At 48.5% G+C, this 23,005-nt stretch overlaps 1 protein-coding gene across 1 annotated transcript; it reads right to left on the reverse strand.

The window, feature by feature from the left end:
- Positions 1-367: 367 nt before the first annotated feature.
- LOC139275675 (transmembrane protease serine 2-like) lies at positions 368-19,093 on the reverse strand. Its single transcript, XM_070892842.1, has 8 exons — positions 19,051-19,093; positions 17,294-17,380; positions 15,690-15,855; positions 14,147-14,330; positions 13,043-13,157; positions 7,365-7,507; positions 5,667-5,819; positions 368-511 (listed from the first exon to the last, which is right to left on the reverse strand). Exons 1-8 carry the CDS (start codon positions 19,091-19,093, stop codon positions 497-499), a joined length of 906 nt encoding a protein of 301 aa, XP_070748943.1. The 3' UTR covers positions 368-496.
- Positions 19,094-23,005: the final 3,912 nt, after the last annotated feature.

The raw sequence follows: 23,005 nt of genomic DNA on the forward strand, positions 1-23,005 counted from the left end.
ATGGGAGATGGTGCGTTCGGTGAGATGAAAACTCGAGGGGAAAAAAAAAAAACACTTCTCAAAACGGGCGCAATTTTCGGCGCAATTTGCACCCGGATCACCGATTGTGCCCAAAGTGGAAACTTTACCCCCGAAACTCAAATTGAAAATCTCCGCTGGGGCTTCGGAAAGCAGTATTGAACCTTGTATCCGCGAGGGTCTGAGGGAATTGCTACAATAACGTGACTTAAAATGGAGGAAGGCAGACTGAAAAGGTGAGGTTGCCTTAAGATCAGGATGAAGTCTGCCACGCTGTGGTAGGTGAAGAATTTTTCTCCTTGTTGATTTGGTGAAGCCGCACTTTATACAGATACTGACTGTCTCCCTTTTTTCGATAAACGTTTCCAGTGCTTTGACGATCACTTCCAGCTTCCCCGACGGCAGTCATTGAGAAAAGTGGCACAGACCAGAGCTAACAATCTCGATGTGCCGCTCTCTGTGCAGTCAGTGCCTGTCCTTAGTTGCTGTTAGCCTGTAAAAGTCAAGTACAAGATGTTAGATCTGGGGAGGATAGGCCTCAATAGAGTATGTTTCAACACTCAATTTCCCCATTCTTTACCAAAATGGTCCCATTCTCACAGGTTGGCAATGAGTGCTCCACGCACAGTATTAACCCAGCACGGGCTCACTATAGACTGGGCCAGTGGTTTCCAAACCTTTCGGTTTACAAATCCCTCCATGGCCTCACCCCTCCCTATCTCTGAAATCTCCTCCAGCCCCACAACCCTCCCACCCACCCCCGAGATGTCAGCGCTCCTCTAATTCTGCCCTCTTGAACATCCCGGATTATAATCGCTCAACCATTGGTGGCCGTGCCTTCTGCTGCCTGGGCCCCAAGCTCTGGAACTCCCTCCCTAAACCTCTCCGCCTCTCTACCTCTCTTTCCTCCTTTACGACGCTCCTTAAAACCCACCTCTTTGACCAAGCTGCTCTAATTTCTTCTTGTGTAGCTCGTTGTCAAATTTATTTGTTTTGTCTTATAACACGGCTGTGAAGCACCTTGGGATATTTTAGGCGCTATATAAATAAAAGTTGTTGTTGTTGTTGTATGGGGTACCCTCCCCCCACAACCCCGCCAGCACCTCCCTCAAATACTGACACTCTTAGAAACCTGTGTCCTAATATAAAGACGACAAAGCAGATACGCAAAAGAAAACAGTGTCATTACATCAGAAAATTCAGCAACGGAAATAATGTTCCAGTAATCCCCGATTTTCATCGCTCCACCATTGGCGGCCATGTCTTCAACTGTCAACGCCCTAAGCTCTAGAATTCCCTCCCTGAACCTTTCCACCTCTCCTTTCTCTTTTAAGCATCCCTGACTATAATCGCTCAACCATTGGTGGCCGTGCCTTCTGTTGCCTGGGCCCCAAGCTCTGGAACTCCCTCCCTAAACCTCTCCACTTCTCTACCCCTCTCTCCTCCTTCAAGACGCTCCTTAAAACTTACCTCTTTGACCCAGCTTTTGGTCACCTGTCCTAATATCTCCTCATGTGGCTCGGTGTCGCAATTTTGTCTGATAATGCCCCTGTGAAGCGCCTTGGGATGTTTTATGACGTTAAAGGCGCTCTATAAATGCAAATTGTTATTGTAAGTCAACAGATGGAAAAATAGAGCAATCAGATGGCCTCATGACCTCCTGGGGTCTCTTCGTGAACTTCCTAGGGTCCAGGGACCCCGGCCTAAGCCTGTGATTGACCATTGATCCCTTCGACCCTTTCCTTACACAGCCTTTCAGGGTAGATAACCACTATACCACCTTCACCTGCTTGCAGAACCAATGTTACAGATAGCAGCCTAGCTGCACCTATATATGATTAAAGTGTCAGCTGTGGTTCAGTGGGTAGCACACTCACCACTGGGTCAGAAGGTTGTTGGTTCGAGTCCCACTCCAGGGACTTCAACACATAATTCCAGGCTGACACTCCAGTGCAGTACTGAGGGAGTGCTGCACTGTCGGAGGGGCAGTACTGAGGGAGTGCTGCACTGTCGGAGGGGCAGTACTGAGGGAGCGCTGCACTGTCAGAGGGGCAGTACTGAGGGAGTGTGCACTGTGGGAGGGGCAGTACTGAGGGAGTGCTGCATTATTGGAGGGGCAGTGCTGAGGGAGTGTTGTATTGTCGGAGGTGCCATCTTTCAGATGAAACGTTAAACCAAGGCCCTGTCTGCTCTCTGAAGTGAATGTAAAAGATCCCATGGCACTATATCGAAGAACAGCAGGGGAATTATCCCCGGTGTCCTGGCCAATATTTATCCCTCAATCAACATAACAAAAAAACAGATTATCTGGTCATTATCACATTGCTGTGTGTGGGAGCTTGCTGTGCGCAAATTGGCTGCTACGTTTCCTACATTACAACAGTGACTGCACTCCAATAGTACTCCATTGGCTGTAAAACGCTTTGAATCATCCAGTAGTCATGAAAGGCGCTATATAAATACAAGTCTTTTTCTTTTTTTAAATCTTTGGTGTGCATGCACTTCCTATCATTACAATTTTGGTCATACTTTTATGTCACGATTTAACATTAAAACTGTCCATGTGAACAATTAGAATGGATTTTTTTTGTTGGGTAAGGGTTAAAAGTATAGCATGGCAGATGAAGTATAATGTGGATAAATGTGAGGTTATCCACTTTGGTGGTAAAAACAGAGAGACAGAATATTATCTGAATGGTGACAGATTAGGAAAAGGGGAGGTGCAACGAGACCTGGGTGTCATGGTACATCAGTCATTGAAGGTTGGCATGCAGGTATAGCAGGCGGTTAAGAAAGCAAATGGCATGTTGGCCTTCATAGCGAGGGGATTTGAGTACAGGGGCAGGGAGGTGTTGCTACAGTTGTACAGGGCCTTGGTGAGGCCTCACCTGGAGTATTGTGCACAGTTTTGGTCTCCTAACTTGAGGAAGGACATTCTTGCTATTGAGGGAGTGCAGCGAAGGTTCACCAGACTGATTCCCAGGATGGCAGGACTGACCTATCAAGAAAGACTGGATCAACTGGGCTTGTATTCACTGGAGTTCAGAAGAATGAGAGGGGACCTCATAGAAACGTTTAAAATTCTGATGGGTTCAGACAGGTGAGATGCAGGAAGAATGTTCCCAATGTTGGGGAAGTCCAGAATCAGAGGTCACAGTCTAAGGATAAGGGGTAAGCCATTTAGGACCGAGATGAGGAGAAACTTCTTCACCCAGAGAGTGGTGAACCTGTGGAATTCTCTACCACAGAAAGTTGTTGAGGCCAATTCACTAAATATATTCAAGAAGGAGTTAGATGTCGTCCTTACTACTAGGGAAATCAAGGGGTATGGCGAGAAAGCAGGAAGGGGGTACTGAAGTTGCAGGTTCAGCCATGAACTCATTGAATGGCGGTACAGGCTCGAAGGGCCGAATGGCCTACTCCTGCACCTATTTTCTATGTTTCTATGTTTCTAAAAGGGATATGGAACCAAGGCGGGTAGTGGAGTTAAGATGCAAATTAGCCGCGATCTAATTATATGGCGGAACTGGCTCGAGGGGCTGAATGGCCTCCTCCTGTTCCGAAGTAAATCCTGTAAGCAAATAGTTGCCTGTAATGTGGTAGATGCAGGGTCTGGTCTATAGCTTACACTGTGACATGAGTTTCTGAAGTCTCCCAACTCCAAAAAAAAAAGTGATATCCTCAACTGACTGTCGGCAGTACACTGGCTATCTACTCTCCACTGCTAGTATTGGCTAGTCATTCAGAGAGACCTAAAAATAAATGCTTCTATTTATAAAGTGATTTGCACGTCATCAAAATATTAAAAGCACTTCACACATAATAATCATTGTTACATAAATGCTGGTCATCGTGTGACAGGAGATGAATACTCTTTTGTGTTGCATTTTGACAAGTGAAATTTGTTGACCAAGGCACCAGGAGGACTTCTTCTTATTCAAATAGTGCCATGCGGTCTCAACAAGCCACCGGAACGACTTTATTTCTCATCCCTAGGTGCCAGCCATGCCGTACCTCAGAATCCTTGCCTCTGGGTCAGAAGGTTGTGGGTTCACTCCAGCGATTTGAGCACATAAATCTATACCAGCAGTGCTGAGGGAGTGCTACACTGTTGGAGGGGCAGTGCTGAGAGAGTGCTGCACTGTCGGAGGGGCAGTGCTGAGGGAGTACCGCACTGTCGGAGGGGCAGTGCTGAGGGAGTACCGCACTGTCGGAGGGGCAGTGCTGAGAGAGTGCTGCACTGTCGGAGGGGCAGTACTGAGGGAGTGCTGCACTGTCGGAGGGGCAGTACTGAGGGAGTGCTGCACTGTCGGAGGGGCAGTACTGAGGGAGTGCTGCACTGTCAGAGGGGCAGTACTGAGGGAGTGCTGCACTGTCAGAGGGGCAGTACTGAGGGAGTGCTGCACTGTCGGAGGTGCCGTCTTTTGGATGAGACATTAAACCGAGGCCCCGTCTGCTCTCTCAGGTAGCTGTAAAAGATCCCATGGCCACTATTTCGAAGAAGAGCAGGGGAGTTATGCCCGGTCTCCTGGCCAATATTTATCCTTCAATCAACATCACTAAATCAGACTATCTGGTCCTTATCTCATTACTGGGAGCTTGCTGTGCGCAAATTGACTGCCACGTTTCTTGTATTACAACAGTAACTACACTAGAAAAATACTTCATTGGCTGTAAAGTGCTTTGGGACATCCTGAGGATGTGAAAGGTGCTATAGAAATGCAGGGGAGTTATGCCCAGTGTCCTGGGCCAATATATATCCCTCAATCGACATCACTAAAACAGATTATCTGGTCATTGTCACATTGTTGTTTGTGGGAGCTTGCTGTGCACAAATTGCCCGTCGCGTTTCCCATATTACAACAGTGACTACACTCCAAAGCACTTCATTGGCTGTAAGTGCTTTGTGTCATAAAAGGCGCTACAATAATACAAGTATTTCTTATGGCAGCTCAATGCTGTTCTCCCTCAGTACTACACTGAAATTAAGTCCATTAAATGCACAGCCTATAGGTAGAGTCACAACAAGATGTTCCACAGCAAACACCCTTAAAGGGCTTTCCACAGTCTCATTTCTCGCAGGCATAAACTTGAGCTCATCCAAAACTCGGCTGCCAGTGTTCTTATTCACACCAAGTCCCACTCACCCATCACCCCACTGTGCTCACTGACCTGCATTGGCTCTCGGTCCGGCAACGCCTCGATTTAAAAAATCCTCATCCTTGTTTTCCAATCTCTCCATGGCCTCGCCCCTCCCTATCTCTGAAATCTCCTCCAGCCCCACAACCCACCCCCCTGAGATATCTGCACTCCTCCAATTCTGGCCTCTTGAGCACTCCCCGATTTTAATCGCTCCACCATTGGTGACCGTACCTTCTGTTGGCTGGACCCCAAGCTCTGGAACTCACTCCCTAAACCTCTCTACCTCTCTCTCCTCCTTTAAGACGCTCCTTAAAACCTACCGCTTTGACCCAGCTTTTGGCCACCATATCTCCTTATGTGGCTCGATGTAAAAAAACATTCTGGTTACGCTCCTGTGAAGCGCCTTACGACATTTTTAGCGCGTTACAGGTGTTGTATAAACGTTAGGAGTGTTCTTGTCGCAAAATATTTTCCCCAGTCACCATGGAAACGAGGGTCATTGTTACCTCCATTTGTGTGAAGATCCAGTCAGTGAGTTGTGTCACCTGGGCATAAACCCCTGGTTTGTTCGTCCGAGCACAGCCAATCCCCCAACTGGTCACTCCCGCCAGGTACCAGGTACCAGATACCTTGCAAACCAGAGGTCCACCACTGTCACCCTAGGGTTTAAAGACAACAGTTTTGCAGTGAGACTAAAGCTGGTTGGAGCACAGTCCGTGGTCCCTCTGCACAGCCTTGGCGTTTGCTTTCAATGTATCGGCCACTTCTTCTCTGTGGCGGTGACGGGAAGATTAATCTTGTGCTCGAATCGTGGGATGCGAGTGCCCTGAGACTTGGTGCGGAGGCCTGTTTGTGTAACTCACAGTGTTCCTGAAACTGCTACACCATCAAAGTTCATCACTGGGAAAATCAGGAGTACCACAAATTTAGCGTGTCTGATTGGACAATCCTCGCTCCCGCTGAGTGAGGCTTGGGGTTGGGACCGGAGCCTTGATAAATTTACCCCAGGTCTTGCACTCAGTGTCTGCAAGGAAGTGTTCGGCTTGGCTGTGTGGGTAGCCCTCGCTCGCCTCTGAGTCGGATAGTTGTTGGGTTCGAGTCCCACTCCAGAGACTTGAGCATAAAATCTAAGCTGACACTCCAGTGCATTGCTGAGGGAGTGCTGCACTGTCGGAGGGGCAGTACTGAGGGAGCACCGCACTGTCGGAGGGGCAGTACTGAGGGAGCACCGCACTGTCGGAGGGGCATTGCTGAGGGAGCGCCGCACTGTCGGAGGGGCAGTACTGAGGGAGCACCGCACTGTCGGAGGGGCAGTACAGAGGGAGCGCCGCACTGTCGGAGGGGCAGTACAGAGGGAGTGCCGCACTGTCGGAGGGGCAGTACAGATGGAGTGCCGCACTGTCGGAGGGGAAGTACAGAGGGAGCACCGCACTGTCGGAGGGGCGGTACAGAGGGAGTGCCGCACTGTCGGAGGGGCAGTGTTGATGGAGTGCAGCACTATCGAAGGGGCAGTGTTGAGGGAGCACCTCACTGTCGGAGGGACAGTACTGAGGGAGCGCAGCACTATCAGAGGGGCAGTAATGAGCGAGCGCTGCACTGTTGGAGGGGCAGTACTGAGGGAGCGCTGCACTGTCAGAGGAGCAGTACTAAGGGAGTGCTGCACTGTTGGAGGGGCAACACTGAGGGAGTGCCGCACTGTCGGAGGTACAGCACTGAGGGAGCACTGCACTGTCAGAGGGGCAGTGCTGAGGGAGCGCCGCACTGTTGAAGGGGCAATACTGAGGGAGTGCTGCACTGTCGGAGGGGCAGTACTGAGAGAGTGCCGCACTATCGGAAGGGCAGTACTGAGGGAACACCGCATTGTCGGAGGAGAAGTACTGAGGGAGCGTTGCAGTCTCAGAGGTGCCGTCTTTCAGATGAGACATTAAAGCGAGGCTGTCAAAGTATCCTCTGCCACTCGCTCCGCAATGATACACAAATTACCATTTCATGGTGTGTGCCCAACTCTGTGAATAAGATCACCAACTTTCTGCCAGTCGTTCCCAAACCCATTGTGATCAGGGTAAGGCAGCCCTCCGACTGAATTTATTTTGAGCCATTTATCGCCAACAGGGGAACCCTTTAGCCCATCAATCGGATCCACATTCCAATCCGGGGCACCAGTGGTGACGATATGGGCCAGCCGGTTGCTGACTGTTACGCACCTGACAGGAATCGACTCCGCCCAAGAGCATGCCGGCACAGATCATGCGTGGTGTTATTTTTCCATTGTAAACACTGCGCTGGTTGCAAGTTGCATGGCTGATGATATCAACGGAAGCCTCGAGGAGGATGTCAGAGCTCGAAGCTGAAACGCATTGCACAAAGAGTTTAACTCAGAATGTCACGATGGGAGTCACTAGCAATGTTCCACTACAAGAACATAAGAAATAGGAGCAGGAGTCGGCCATTCGGTCCCTCGAGCCTGCTCCGCCATTTATTAAGATCATGGCTGATCTTCGATTTCAATCCTCCTTCCCGCACTATCCCCATATCCCTTGATTCCCTTAATATCCAAAAATCTATCGATCTCAGCCTTGAATACACTCAACGACTGAGCCTCCACAGCCCTCTGGGGCAGAAAATTCCAAAGATTCACAATCCTCTGAGTGAAGAAATTCCTTATCATCTCTGCCCTAAATGGCCGACCCCTTATCCTGAGACTGTGATCCCTGGTTCTCGACTCCCCAGCCCGGGGAAACATCCTCCCTGCATCTACCCTATAAAGCCCTGTAAGAACCCACTATGTTCTACGTAGATAGCTTCTTTCAAATGCCTGGACCCATTATATTTCTGCGCACACACAATATTTCCAATACACAAGCTTGTGAGCGGTCTGCGTGGGTCCTTACTGACCAGCGCGTGGGTCCTTACAGACCAGTGCGTGGGTCCTTACAGACCAGTGCGTGGGTCCTTACTGACCAGTGCGTGGGTCCTTACTGACCAGTGCGTGGGTCCTTACAGACCAGTGCGTGGGTCCTTACAGACCAGTGCGTGGGTCCTTACTGACCAGTGCGTGGGTCCAGCGCGCACTCCCGCGGAGGGAACATTGGCCACTCACCAGCGCTGAATGTCAAGTTGACGGGCCAGTCTCAGCGTGAGCAGTCAAGCAATTTCTGAAATTCAAACCCAACGCCAAAAGAACTGGCACTTAACAACAACAACTTGCATTTATATAGCGCCTTTAACGTAGCAGAATGTCCCAAGGCGCTTCACAGCAGCGTTTATCAAACAAGATTTGACACCGAGCCACAGAAGGTGATATCAGGACTAGAGCTGCAGAACACCAAAGGGCAAAAAACGTTAGCAGGAGTTGTGTACAGACCTCCAAACAGTAATAGGGATGTTGGGGAGGGCATCAAACAGGAAATTAGGGGTGCATGCAATAAAGGTGTAGCAGTTATAATGGGTGACTTTAATATGCACATAGATTGGGCTAGCCAAACTGGAAGCAATACGGTGGAGGAGGATTTCCTGGAGTGCATAAGGGATGGTTTTCTAGACCAATATGTTGAGGAACCAACATGGGGGGAGGCCATCTTAGACTGGGTGTTGTGTAATGAGAGAGGATTAATTAGCAATCTCATTGTGCGAGGCCCCTTGGGGAAGAGTGACCATAATATGGTGGAATTTTGCATTAGGATGGAGAATGAAACAGTTAATTCAGAGACCATGGTCCAGAACTTAAAGAAGGGTAACTTTGAAGGTATGAGGCGTGAATTGGCTAGGATAGATTGGCGAATGATACTTAGGGGGTTGACTGTGGATGGGCAATGGCAGACATTTAGAGACCGCATGGATGAAGTACAACAATTGTACATTCCTGTCTGGCGTAAAAATAAAAAGGGGAAGGTGGCTCAACCGTGGCTATCTAGGGAAATCAGGGATAGTATTAAAGCCAAGGAAGTGGCATACAAATTGGCCAGAAATAGCAGCGAACCTGGGGACTGGGAGAAATTTAGAACTCAGCAGAGGAGGACAAAGGGTTTGATTAGGACAGGGAAAATGGAGTACGAGAAGAAGCTTGCAGGGAACATTAAGGCGGATTGCAAAAGTTTCTATAGGTATGTAAAGAGAAAAAGGTTGGTGAAGACAAACGTAGGTCCCCTGCAGTCAGAATCAGGGGAAGTCATAACGGGGAACAAAGAAATGGCGGACCAATTGAACAAGTACTTTGGTTCGGTATTCACGAAGGAGGACACGAACAACCTTCCGGTTATAAAAGGGGTCGGGGGGTCTAGTAAGGAGGAGGAACTGAGGGAAATCCTTATTAGCCGGGAAATTGTGTTGGGGAAATTGATGGGATTGAAGGCCGATAAATCCCCAGGGCCTGATGGACTGCATCCCAGAGTACTTAAGGAGGTGGCCTTGGAAATAGTGGATGCGTTGACAGTCATTTTCCAACATTCCATTGACTCTGGATCAGTTCCTATGGAGTGGAGGGTAGCCAATGTAACCCCACTTTTTAAAAAAGGAGGGAGAGAGAAAACAGGGAATTATAGACCGGTCAGCCTGACATCGGTAGTGGGTAAAATGATGGAATCAATTATTAAGGATGTCATAGCAGTGCATCTGGAAAATGGTGACATGATAGGTCCAAGTCAGCATGGATTTGTGAAAGGGAAATCATGCTTGACAAATCTTTTTGAGGATGTTTCCAGTAAAGTGGACAAAGGAGAACCAGTTGATGTGGTATATTTGGACTTTCAGAAGGCTTTCGACAAGGTCCCACACAAGAGATTAATGTGCAAAGTTAAAGCACATGGGATTGGGGGTAGTGTGCTGACGTGGATTGAGAACTGGTTGTCAGACAGGAAGCAAAGAGTAGGAGTAAACGGGTACTTTTCAGAATGGCAGGCAGTGACTAGTGGAGTGCCGCAAGGTTCTGTGCTGGGGCCCCAGCTGTTTACATTGTACATTAATGATTTAGACGAGGGGATTAAATGCAGTATCTCCAAATTTGCGGATGATACTAAGTTGGGTGGCAGTGTGAGCTGCGAGGAGGATGCTATTAGGCTGCAGAGTGACTTGAATAGGTTAGGTGAGTGGGCAAATGCATGGCAGATGAAGTATAATGTGGATAAATGTGAGGTTATCCACTTTGGTGGTAAAAACAGAGAGACAGACTATTATCTGAATGGTGACAGATTAGGAAAAGGGAAGGTGCAACGAGACCTGGGTGTCATGGTACATCAGTCATTGAAGGTTGGCATGCAGGTACAGCAGGCGGTTAAGAAAGCAAATGGCATGTTGGCCTTCATAGCGAGGGGATTTGAATACAGGGGCAGGGAGGTGTTGCTACAGTTGTACAGGGCCTTGGTGAGGCCACACCTGGAGTATTGTGTACAGTTTTGGTCTCCTAACTTGAGGAAGGACATTCTTGCTATTGAGGGAGTGCAGCGAAGGTTCACCAGACTGATTCCCGGGATGGCGGGACTGACCTATCAAGAAAGATTGGATCAACTGGGCTTGTATTCACTGGAGTTCAGAAGAATGAGAGGGGACCTCATAGAAACGTTAAAATTCTGACGGGTTTAGACAGGTTAGATGCAGAAAGAATGTTCCCAATGTTGGGGAAGTCCAGAACCAGGGGTCACAGTCTGAGGATAAGGGGTAAGCCATTTAGGACCGAGATGAGGAGAAACTTCTTCACCCAGAGAGTGGTGAACCTGTGGAATTCTCTACCACAGAAAGTAGTTGAGGCCAATTCACTAAATATATTCAAAAGGGAGTTAGATGAAGTCCTTACTACTCGGGGGATCAAGGGTTATGGCGAGAAAGCAGGAAGGGGGTACTGAAGTTTCATGTTCAGCCATGAACTCATTGAATGGCGGTGCAGGCTAGAAGGGCTGAATGGCCTGCTCCTGCACCTATTTTCTATGTTTCTATGATCAAAAACTTGGTCAAAGAGGTCGGTTTCAAGGAGCGATTTAAAAGGATGAGAGAGAGGCGGAGAGGTTTAGGGAGGGGATTCCAGAGCTTGGGGCCCAGGCAGCTGAAGGCACGGTCGCTGATGGTGGAGCGATGGAAATCAGGGATGCGCAAGAGGCCAGAATTGGAGGAGCTCCGGGATCTCGGGGGGTTGTAGGGCTGGAGGTAAAACCCTGTCCCATCGCCCTTTAGTTTGATGCGGAGGCATTTTATTACTAAGGTTCTCAACACATTTTTTAATCTGTGACGCGTGACTGATGCCATTGACAAGACCGGGAGGCTTCAATCACTGGCCAAAAATCAAGGGAGGATTTTGTAATAACGAAATCTTCAGCGCTGTGCCAGATTAAGGGCTCAATCTAATGAGAAGGCCAAGAGGCAAGAGCTGTCTTCCAACCTCGCAGAAAACGTAACAGTTCCACAATGGGAGGGGCCCATAGTTCGAACAATGGGCTCAATTCTCCCCAGTATTTGCGCCGTTTTTTTTTTGGAGTAGGCTGCTTTTACTGGCCGAACTTAAAAATCCCCAGTTTCCCCAATCAATTTGCACCAGCGTAACTCAGTTAGTTATGTTTTTTTAGGTAAGTTTTTTTTTCCCTCAAAAGGGGGCGTTGCCAGCCACCTACGCCAATTCTGGCCATTTCGGCAACTTTAGCCAGCTAATAGTTACTCCATTTCTACTTAGGCCAGCGTATGTGACCTCTCGAGAAAAGTCTTGAAGAGTTAAGGAAATTGGCGCAGGTAATTAAATCGGAGGCCATTCGGCCTGGGCTAGGGGCGGGAAGCGGAGGGGACCTGGACCGCTACGAAAATCGGGGGCCGCAGGGCGGCGGGAAGGCACTGGAGAGGCTCTGCGGGGGAGGGTACACACCGCAGCGGACCAGGATGGCACCTCACTTGGAACTCTACTGCGCATGTGTGGCCATTTCAGCGACGCGTTCTTTCCCCCGCGCATGCGCAGACGGTCCGGCTCCTTTTTCCAGCGCAGACCGCAGGCTCCACCCCCCCCCCCCCCCCCAGGGAAACTTCGGAGATTTTATAAGGTATTGGTGAGGCCACACCTGGAATACTGCGCGCAGTTTTGGTTTCCATATTTACGAAAGGATATACTTGCTTTGGAGGCAGTTCAGAGAAGGTTCACTCGGTTGATTCCGGGGATGAGGGGGTTGACTTATGAGGAAAGGTTGAGGAGGTTGGGCCTCTACTCATTGGAATTCAGAAGCATGAGAGGCGATCTTATCGAAACGTATAAGATTATGAGGGGGTTTGATAGGGTGGATGCAGAGAGGCTGTTTCCACTGATGGGGGAGACTAGAACTAGAGGGCACGATCTTAGAATAAGGAGACGCCCATTTAAAACAGAGATGAGGAGAAATTTCTTCTCTGAGGGTTGTAAATCTGTGGAGTTCGCTGCCTCAGAGAGCTGTGGAAGCTGGGATATTGAATAAATTTAAAACAGAAATAGACAGTTTCTTAAACGATAAGGGAATAAGGGATTATGGGGAACGGGAGGGGAAGTGAGTCTATGCTCAGATCAACCATGATCTTATTGAATGGTGGAGCAGGCTCGAGGGGCCGTATGGCCTACTCCTGTTCCTATTTCTTATGTTCTTATGTTCTTATTAATTAAGTAGCACAACTCACACAATACGCTAGAAAATGGGCTTGGGGAAAATTGAGCCCATAGTTTTGAGCAGATCATTAATAAAACAAGTCACATTACTTAAAGAAATGTGTCCGTTTGTATCGATCCAAACTCCACTCGAGGATGATCAGTGTTTGCCTTGTAGAATTAAATTTGCGGTGTTCCAAATGACATGTCAAGAGGAAGGTGTGGGCCCTATACATTGGGTCAACAGGGCAGGGTAAATGCCTGATCCTTTGATGTGCTGCCAGACATACTCTGACTTACCCGCCCTTTCCTCTGTGAGGCCAAATCCCGTAATCATACAGGTCGTCCCGTGTGGGAACTGCTGATCAAAGGTGGGCAAACAGGCAGGTCTTACTTTATCTGGAAAAAATGAAAACTCGATCAAGAAAGGCAATAACAGGCAATCAAAGTGACTTCACACTCACAAAGACACACACACATACTTGTACACGCACATACACACTCTCACACTCAACACACCGTCGCAAACACTCACACACTCTCACATACATACTCTCACACACACACACACACTCATTCATACACATAATTATCACACACGTACTTACACACATACTCACACATTCAGAGTCTCACATACACACTCACACACTCTTACACACATACATACAGATGGAGCTTTACTCTGCATCTAACCCGTGCTGTATCTGCCCTGGGAGTGTTTGATAGGACAGTGTATCGGGAGCTTTACTCTGTATCTAACCCGTGCTGTATCTGCCATGGGAGTGTTTGATGGGACAGTGTAGAGGGAGCTTTACTCTGTATCTAACCCCGTGCTGTACCTGCCCTGGGAGTGTTTGATAGGACAGTGTAGAGGGAGCTTTACTCTGTATCTAAACCCGTGCAGTACCTGCTCTGGGAGTGTTTGATGGGACAGTGTAGAGGGAACTTTATTCTGTATCTAACCCATGCTGTACCTGCCCTGGGAGTGTTTGATAGGACAGTGTAGAGGGAGCTTTACTCTGTATCTAACCCCGTGCTGTACCTGCCCTGGGAGTGTTTGATGGGACAGTGTAGAGGGATCTTTACTCTGTATCTAACCCCGTGCTGCACCTGAACTGAGATGCTTGGTGCCAAACATGGGTACAATATAGAAGGAAAATTCCATTTGCTCGCACTGATACCCCTCAATTTCAGCAGCATGAAAAATACTTATAATTCTGGAAAATTGTTCCATAAATCCAATTGATTCAGAGCAGCAGCTGGGCATCTTGAAAGTGAGCCTTAAGTGGATTGTATAGGGGTGCTGGAACTGGGAATAGGTGATGTTGCTGTGCTTTATTGGCTTAGGAATAATGGTAATAGATGTGGATATTGGTCAGGGCCAAGCAGCCTCAACAGGACATTACCTGTAAACTCCAACGATCTACTGAGCTTCATCAAAGCAACGTCATAATCGTTTGTTTCTGAGTCGTAGCCCTGATGAGTGACAATTCTCGAAACCGAACTCCTTGTGGCTCCGAAGAGTTTACGTTGAGAAATGAAACCACTGTACACTTTCCAGTTGAACGGACGAAAGCTATCGTCCCTGGAAGAAAGGAAAGATCAATTACAGACACCAAGGCCTCGGTTTTGAGCCCTCCCCTGCCCGGTTCCAGGCTCGCCCACTCCCTTCCCGCCCCGACCTGGCCCACGACAATAGCAGGCAACAAGGACACCCGCACCCAAGCCGGCTGGCTCCTCTTCGAACCCGCAGGTTGGCCTCCGATGACATCACTCGGGCCACATTCGCGATTTTAACCCAAGGGGTGATCTGTGACATCTTCCCCATCAGGTCAGACCTTCCAGGAGCTAGACCAAAGGCAAGAAGATGCCCAGCGAGATACGTTTACACAATGTTTTTTAGGGTTTCCTTGTAAGAAAGAAAGAAAGAACGATTTGCATTTATAGAGCGTCTTTCTGACATATCAAAGCACTTTATAGCCAATGAAGTACTTTTGGAATGTAGTCACTGTTGTAATGTGGGAAACGCAGCAGCCAATTTGCTCACAGCAAACTCCCACAGACAGCAATGTGATCATTTCCAGATAATCTGTTTTTCTGTTATGTTGATTGAGGGATAAATATTGGCCGAGGACACTGGGGATAACTCCCCTGCTCTTCTTCGAAATAGTGCCATGGGATCTTTTAGGTCCACCTGAGAGGGCAGACAGGGCCTCGGTTTAACGTCTCATCTGAAAGATGGTACCTCCGACAGTGCGGCGCTCCCTCAGCACTGCCCCTCCGACAGTGCAGCACTCCCTCAGCACTGCCCCACCAACAGTGCAGCGCTCCCTCAGCACTGCCCCTCCGACAGTGCAGCACTCCCTCAGTACTGCCCCTCCGACAGTGCAGCGCTCCCTCAGTACTGCCCCTCTGACAGTGCGGCGCTCCCTCAGCACTGCCCCTCCGACAGTGCAGCACTCCCTCAGTACTGCCCCTCCGACAGTGCAGCGCTCCCTCAGTACTACATTGGGAGAGTCAGCCAAAATTCTAGTGCTCAAGCAGGCACACACATCTCCCTGATATCTGTAAGTAAATACCTGCTTTCTTCAAAGCATTTTTAAAACACTCTTTACATGTAGCACAATGATATTATGTAGAATTATAATTTCGATGGGGTCATGGTGGGGGGGCGGAGACGGGGTCCGTGATTATTAATCCATTTGTAAAATGGACCTTCAACCAAATAGGTTTGAGAACTACTGCCTTACCCCAGGGCTTGCCACCCTCTCCCCCACCCCCCCATCCGCCCCCAACCTCCTCCCCCCACCCCCTCCTCCTCCCCCCGCCACCATCCGCTGCCACTCCAGCAATCACGTTCCACTCTATCGCTTGTATTTGCGCTACGGCGGAAGACCAATTTCACCCCCCACTCTCTCCGCAAATGCCCCAAGCTCTTACTCACTCGAAGAAGCAATGACTTGCGGTGATGATCCAGTTGCGAGCGATGATGGATGCACCGCACACGTGCCGTGACTTGTAATGGAGACTAACTTGCCAAGGCCAATCGCCCAGTTCGGCCGCCTCGCCACCCACGATTCTCGACGAGACCTTGATCCTATTGCCACATTCTGCACGCAAAGAGTTTGTATTCAAAGTGACGTTCAAAAATAAAGGCTGCCTCTGCTATTTGTCACAGGAGCTTCTTCCTATTACCTTGACGGTATCCAAATTAAAAAACAATTTGCGGAATGACCGAACTTGTTCAGTGCAGCCAGGAATTGCACACACGTATTTCCAACGTCAAGGAATATTGCAGGACAGTGTACATCACACGAGGGACACATTCCTACAGCCCTCAGTACAGTTCCTGTTGGTGGTGTGTCTCCATTCACCAAACATCCAGCTTTGGGCTGTTCCCAGTCCACTATGATTATTGCTTTTGGCTCAGTAGTAATATTGGACCAGCAAAATGAATAGTCCTATTGCCCTTGCAGAATAATGTGTACCCCCATGCCTGAATTATTAGTATTCTCACCCTCATAGCTGGCCCAATAATATTTCAGAGAGGCATTAATAATATAGTCACTCCAAAAATATTATTAGTACATTAGTACCTGTTGTATTAATAATGTAATTGACCCTGTAGATATATTAAAACTATTAGTCCAGCCGTATTATGAGCACTGTAGCATTAATGTTATATGTGCCAGTGGCAAGGGAGCTTTACTCTGTATCTAACCCAGTGCAGTACCTGCCCTGGGAGTGTTTGATGGGACAGTGTAGAGGGAGCTTTACTCTGTATCTAACCCCCTGTACCTGCCCTGTGAGTGTTTGATAGGGACAGTATCGAGGGAGCTTTACTCTGTATTTAACCCCGTGCTGTACCTGCCCTGGGAGTGTTTGATATGACAGTGTATATGGAGCTTTACTCTGTATCTAACCCGTGCTGTACTTGCCCTGGGAGTGTTTGATGTGACAGTGTAGAGGGAGCTTTACTCTGTATCTAACCCGTGCTGTACCTGCCCTGGGCGTGTTTGATGGGACAGTGTAGAGGGAGCTTTACTCTGTATATTCTCCGTGCTGTACCTGCCCTAGGAGCGTGTGATGGGACAATGTAGAGGGAGCTTTACTCTGTATCTGACCCATGCTGTATCTGCCATGGGAGTGTTTGATAGGGACAGTATTGAGGGAGCTTTACTCTGTATTTAACCCTGTGCTGTACCTGCCCTGGGAGTGTTTGATGGGACAGTGTAGAGGAAGCTTTACTCTGTATCTAACCCGTGCTGTACCTGCCCTGGGAGTGTTTGATAGGGACAGTATCGAGGGAGCTTTACTCTGTATTTAACCCTGTGCTGTACCTGCCCTGGGAGTGTTTGATGGGACAGTGTAGAGGGAGATTTACTCTGTATCTAACCCGTGCTGTACCGACTCTGGGAGAGTTGGATGCTGGCACTGACTGTCCAGGACTGAAAGAACCTCATTCTCCAGCACTGCTATCATTTAATAAACACAAAATCTCCTTCCAACAGATCTAAGATATATTTGGTTTGAACATATTATGCTTACCAATGCATTTCAGAGAGACGGTATCTTTGGTAGCGCATCGGGAGCTGAAACACAAGGTCAGCTCATTACAAATCAGCAGGACATAGTCTTGGATATTTTAAAATAAGATGGATCCATGCCTTTGAATGAAAATGTTTTGTCAGCACCAAGGCTAACAGCTAAATTTAAATGTAGCATGGTGGTTATGTTATTGGGCCAGTAATGCAGAGACCTGGACTAATGATCCGGAAACATGTGTTCAAATGCCACCATGACACCTGGGGATTTTAATTTCAGTTAAATAAATCTGGAATTAAAAGTTAGTATAATAATGGTGACCATCAAACGATCGATTTGTCGTAAAACCCATCTGGTTTATTAATGTCCCTTTAGGGAAGGAAATCTGCCGCCCTTACCCGGTCTGGCCTATATGTGACTCCAGACCCACAGCAGAGTGGTTGACTCTTAACTGCCCTCTGAAATGGCGGCTCACCACCACCTTCTCAAGGAGCAATTAGGGCTGGGCAATGGAAATAGGAGGTGGGTGGGGGGCTTGACCCATCCACCTCCATGGCACGAACCTGGTATTGTAGTACTTCCAGGAACGGTGCTTGGGCTCTAGGCCTTTTGGCTAAGAGCATTGGCGCAGAGTGATCCTTGAATGGGCTCAAGGTGACCTTTGATCTGACAAGTTGATCTGACAAAGAATTGGAAAGATTGGCAACGAATAAAACATTTTAAAAAAAAATTAGGGATGGGCAATAAATGCGATGCCCACATCCCGTGAATGAATAAAAATTAATTGTGCCAAAATGCCTTTCATGAGAAACAATCTGATTACTTGCGCAACCCTACACACAATTTTCTGCCCATTTCCTCCGGACTGCTCCTGCACACACTCATTCTGCTGCAGTTCACTTCTAGGGGCTGCAGTTATCTGCCTCATTCTTGTGATCAAATTTAATATACGATCATGGCCAGTGAGGCGGAGGGGCATTGGAGCTAAGCCCAACCACTGTCACCGCCTGAACTCACGCACACATGTTGGATCTAGAGTCTCTGTGACCTCCAGGGGTACCGTTGCTGCAGAGTTCAGTTGATGCAACACAGAATGGCAATTGAATCCGAATCTCCCACACCGGGCGGTGCTCCCCGGGGCTCAGTCCCACACTGGGCAGTGATCCCCCTCCCCGGGGCTTAGTCATACACCGGGCCCGCTCCCCGGGGCTTAGTCCCACACCGGGACCTCCTCCTTGGGGCTTAGTCCCACACCGGGACCCCCTCTTTGGGGCTCAGTCCCACACCGGGGCACCCTCCCCGGGGCTTAGTCCCACATCGGGACCCCCTCCTTGGGGCTCAGTCCCACACCGGGACCCCCTCCTCGGGGCTCAGTCCCACACCGCGACACCCTCCCCGGGGCTCAGTCCCACACCGGGATCCCCTCCTCGGGACTCAGTCCCACACCGGGACCCCCTCCCTAGGGCTCAGTCCCACACTGGGCCCCTCTCCCCGGGGCTCAGTCCCACACCGGGACCCCCTCCTCGGGACTCAGTCCCACACCGGGACCCCCTCCCCGGGGCTCAGTCCCACACCGGGACCCCCTCCCCGGGGCTCAGTCCCACACCGGAACCCCCTCCCCGGGGCTCAGTCCCACACCGGGACCCCCTCCCCGGGGCTCAGTCCCACACCGTGGTGCTCTCCTGGCCTGTTGTGATTCACATTAAGATAATTTAACCTCTTGTGATTATTAAGCTGAACTGTTACTTCTTTTAAATTACGCAGTTGTGCATCATTCCTTGATGTGGGCACACCTTCTCCCATTGCTCTTGCTCTGTGACCCCCAAACCTTGTTTTATTCAGCATCTGACAACATACCTGGAGCTCAGGAGGTTTTGGATTTTGCTGCTTTGACTTGTAGTGTTGATGACGAGGCTGGACGACTGATCTCCGATCACATTCACCGTCTTGTAAGAACTGTCAAACAATTACACAAGATGATCATTGCTGGGCTCAGGAGGCGGGACTTACTGTGTCCCATTTCTGTAACAGACGGCAGTCTCTGTTATTTACAACAACAACTTGCATTTATATAGCGCCTTTAACTTGGTAAAACATTCCAAGGCGTTTCACAGGAGCGTTATCAGACAAAATTTTACACCGAGCCACATAAGGAGATATTAGGACAGGTGACCAAAAACTTGGGTCAAAGAGATAGGTTTTAAGGAGCGTCTTCAAAAGAGGAGGGAGAGGCGGAGAGGTTTAGAGAGGGAATTCCAGAGCTTACGGCCTCGGCAGCTGAAGGCACGGCCGCCAGCGATGTGGCGATGGAAATCGGGGGGATGCACAAGAGGCCAGAATTGAAGGAGCGCAAAGATCTCGGTGGGTCGCAGGGCTGGAGGAGATTTCGGAGATAGGGAGGGGCGAGGCCATGGAGGGATTCGAGACGTTGCCGGACCGGGAGCCAATGTCGGTCAGCGAGAACAGCGGTGATGGGCGAATGGGACTTGTGCAATACAAATATCACCAGTGTTTCAAACAATAAAATATGTAAATATTGATTTCAATAACACAGGCTCTTTTACATCATGTGATCAGCATTGTCTGACAGAGAGAGATGAAAGGACATACATTCAAAGGTCCCACCTTAGATCTCAAACCCTCCTTCTCTCAAAACCTTCAATCCTTTCTTTCTCCAATTGCCTCCTGACTGTATTTATACTGTGCAGTTTAAAGTTTGTTCCTGTAAATTATTACATAACTCTATTCTCTTTTGGGTGAGGAAGTTATCACTGATTTCCCCTCTTAATCCGAACGTCCTTATTTTAACCTGGTGTTTTGAACCCCTCACTGCACGGAATGAGATACTGGTTTATAACAAGAGGGCTAGAATATAAAGGGGAGGAAGGTTTGTCAACCCTCAGTGGGTAGCACTCTCGCCTCTGAGTCAGAAGGTTGTGGGTTTAAATCCCACTCCAGGGACTTGAGCACATAAATCTAGGCTAACACTCCCAGTGCAGTGCTTCGGGAGTGCTGCTTTGTCAGAGGTGCCAACTATCGGATGAGACGTTAAACCGAAGTCCCGTCTGCTCTCAGGTCTATGTAAAAGATGGCACCATTTCAAAGAAGAGCAGGGGAGTTATCTTCAGTGTCCTGGGGCCAATATTTATCCCTCAATCAACATAACAAAAACAGATTATCTGGTCATTATCACAGTGCTGTTTGTGGGAGCTTGCTGTGTGCAAATTGGCTACACTTCAAAAAGTACTTCATTGGCTGTAAATTGCTTTGAGCTATATAAATGCAAGTCTTTTTTTTCCCTTTTAGCCTTTATAATGAGAGCGCTAGAATATAAAGGAGAGGAAGTTGTGCAACAGCTATACAAGGCCCTGGTTAGACCACACCTGGAGCACCGTGTACAGTTCTGGGCTCCGTACCTTAGGAAGGATATATTGGCCTTGGAGGAGCGCAGTGCAGATTCACCAGACTGTTACCAGGGCTCCGAGGATTAAATTATGAGGAGGGATTACATAAACTAGGCTTGTATTCCCTGGAATAAAGAAAGTTGAGGGGCAATTTGATTGAGGTTCTTTTTAGAATTTTGAAAGGAATCAACAGGGTGGATGAGAGAAACCTTTTCCGCTGGGAAGGAGTCCAGGGCAAGGAGACACGACCGTAAAATCAGAGCCAAAGCATTCAGGAGAGAAGTTAGAAATCACTTCTTCACACAAAGATCAGTGAATGCTAACTCAATTAATCATTTGTAAGCGGTGATGAAGACAAATGGCATGTTGGCCTTCATAGCGAGAGGATTTGAGTATAGGAGCAGGGAGGTCTTACTGCAGTTGTACAGGGCCTTGGTGAGGCCTCACCTGGAATATTGTGTTCAGTTTTAGTCTCCTAATCTGAGGAAGGACATTCTTGCTATTGAGGGAGTGCAGCGAAGGTTCACCAGACTGATTCCCGGGATGGCAGGACTGACATATGAGGAGAGACTGGATCGACTAGACTTATACTCACTGGAATTTAGAAGAATGAGGGGGAATCTCATAGGAACATATAAAATTCTGACGGGATTGGACAGGTTAGATGCAGGAAGAATGTTCCCGATGTTGGGGAAGTCCAGAACCAGGGGTCACAGTCTAAGGATAAGGGGTAAGCCATTTAGGACCGAGAAACTTCTTCACTCAGAGAGTTGTAAACCTGTGGAATTCCCTACCACAGAAAGTTGTTGAGGCCAGTTCGTTAGATATATTCAAAAGGGAGTTAGATGTGGCCCTTACGGCTAAAGGGATCAAGGGGTATGGAGAGAAAGCAGGAATGGGGTACTGAAGTTGCATGATCAGCCATGATCATATTGAATGGTGGTGCAGGCTCGAATGGCATACTCCTGCGCCTATTTTTTTTATGTTTCTATGTTTCTATAGATCGATCATTTTCTGCTAGCCAAGGGTATAAAGGGATATGGAATCAAGGCAGGCGGATGAAGTTAGGGATATAGATCAGCCATGATCACATTGAATGTCGGAACAGGCTCGAGGGGTTGAATGACTTACTCCTGCTCCTGTGGATCCCCATTCAGAGTCAGAAGGTTGTGGGTTCAAGTCCCACTCCAGAGACTTGAGCACAAAATCTAGGCTGACACTCCCAGTGCAGTGCTGAGGGAGCACCGTGCTGTCGGAGGTGCTTTTTTTTGGATGAGAAATTAAACCGAGGCCCCGTCTGCCCTCTCAGGTGGATGTAAGAGATCCCACGGCACTATTTCAAAGAAGAGCAGGGGAGTTATCCCCGGTGTCCTGGGCCAATATTTATCTCTCAACCAACACCAGAAACAGGTCATCTGGTCATTATCACATTGCTTTTTGTGGCAGCTTGCTGTGTGTTGATTGGTTGCCGCGTTTCCTACATTGCAACAGTGACTGCATTCCAAAAGTACTTCATTGGCTGTAAAGTGATTTGGGACGTTACGAGGTTGTGAAAGGCGCTATATAAATGAAAGTTCCTTCTTTTTGTTAACATATATTTTGCTCCAACATTCCCTCCTGAAGACACTGGCTCTCCTGCTGGAATTAAAACTGAATGGTGACCACCGCTCTCACCATTTTCACATGTAAACTGACCCAGGGGATGTTGGCAGAATACGTGGGCCATGTGGGAGACCAGCGGTTTCACTGGCCACGTACACGCGCACACTGTCCAGCAGGAGGCACTGCACACTGACCAGTAGGGCTTGTGTTCTCTTTCCCGCTCAGTGCTGATTGGCCAATGCAGCAGGGACCAGGACCGAACAATCGACCCACTTTTAAACTGCAATTTGGTCCAAAAAAATTTTGGTTTTGCACTTGCACCACAAGAACATAAGAAATAGGAACAGGAGTAGGCCATTCGGCCCCTCAAGCCTGCTCCGCCATTCAATAAGATCGTGGCTGATTTGATCTTGGCCTCAACTCCATTTCCCTGCCCACTCCCCATAACCCTTTACTCCCTTATCGTTAAAAAATCTGTCTATCTCCACCTTAAATATATTCAATTACCCAACCTCCACAGCTCTCTGGGGCAGAGAATTCCACAGATTCACGACCCACTGAGAGAAGAAATTCCTCCTCATCTCAGTTTTAAATGGGCAGCCCATTATTCTGAAACTATGCCCCCTAGTTCTAGATTCCCCCACGAGGGGAAACATCCTCTCTGCATCTACCCTGTCGAGCCCCCTCAGAATCTTACGTTTCAATAAGA

Source organism: Pristiophorus japonicus, chromosome 11 (assembly GCF_044704955.1).
Source record: "Pristiophorus japonicus isolate sPriJap1 chromosome 11, sPriJap1.hap1, whole genome shotgun sequence".
NCBI lineage: Eukaryota > Metazoa > Chordata > Chondrichthyes > Pristiophoridae > Pristiophorus > Pristiophorus japonicus.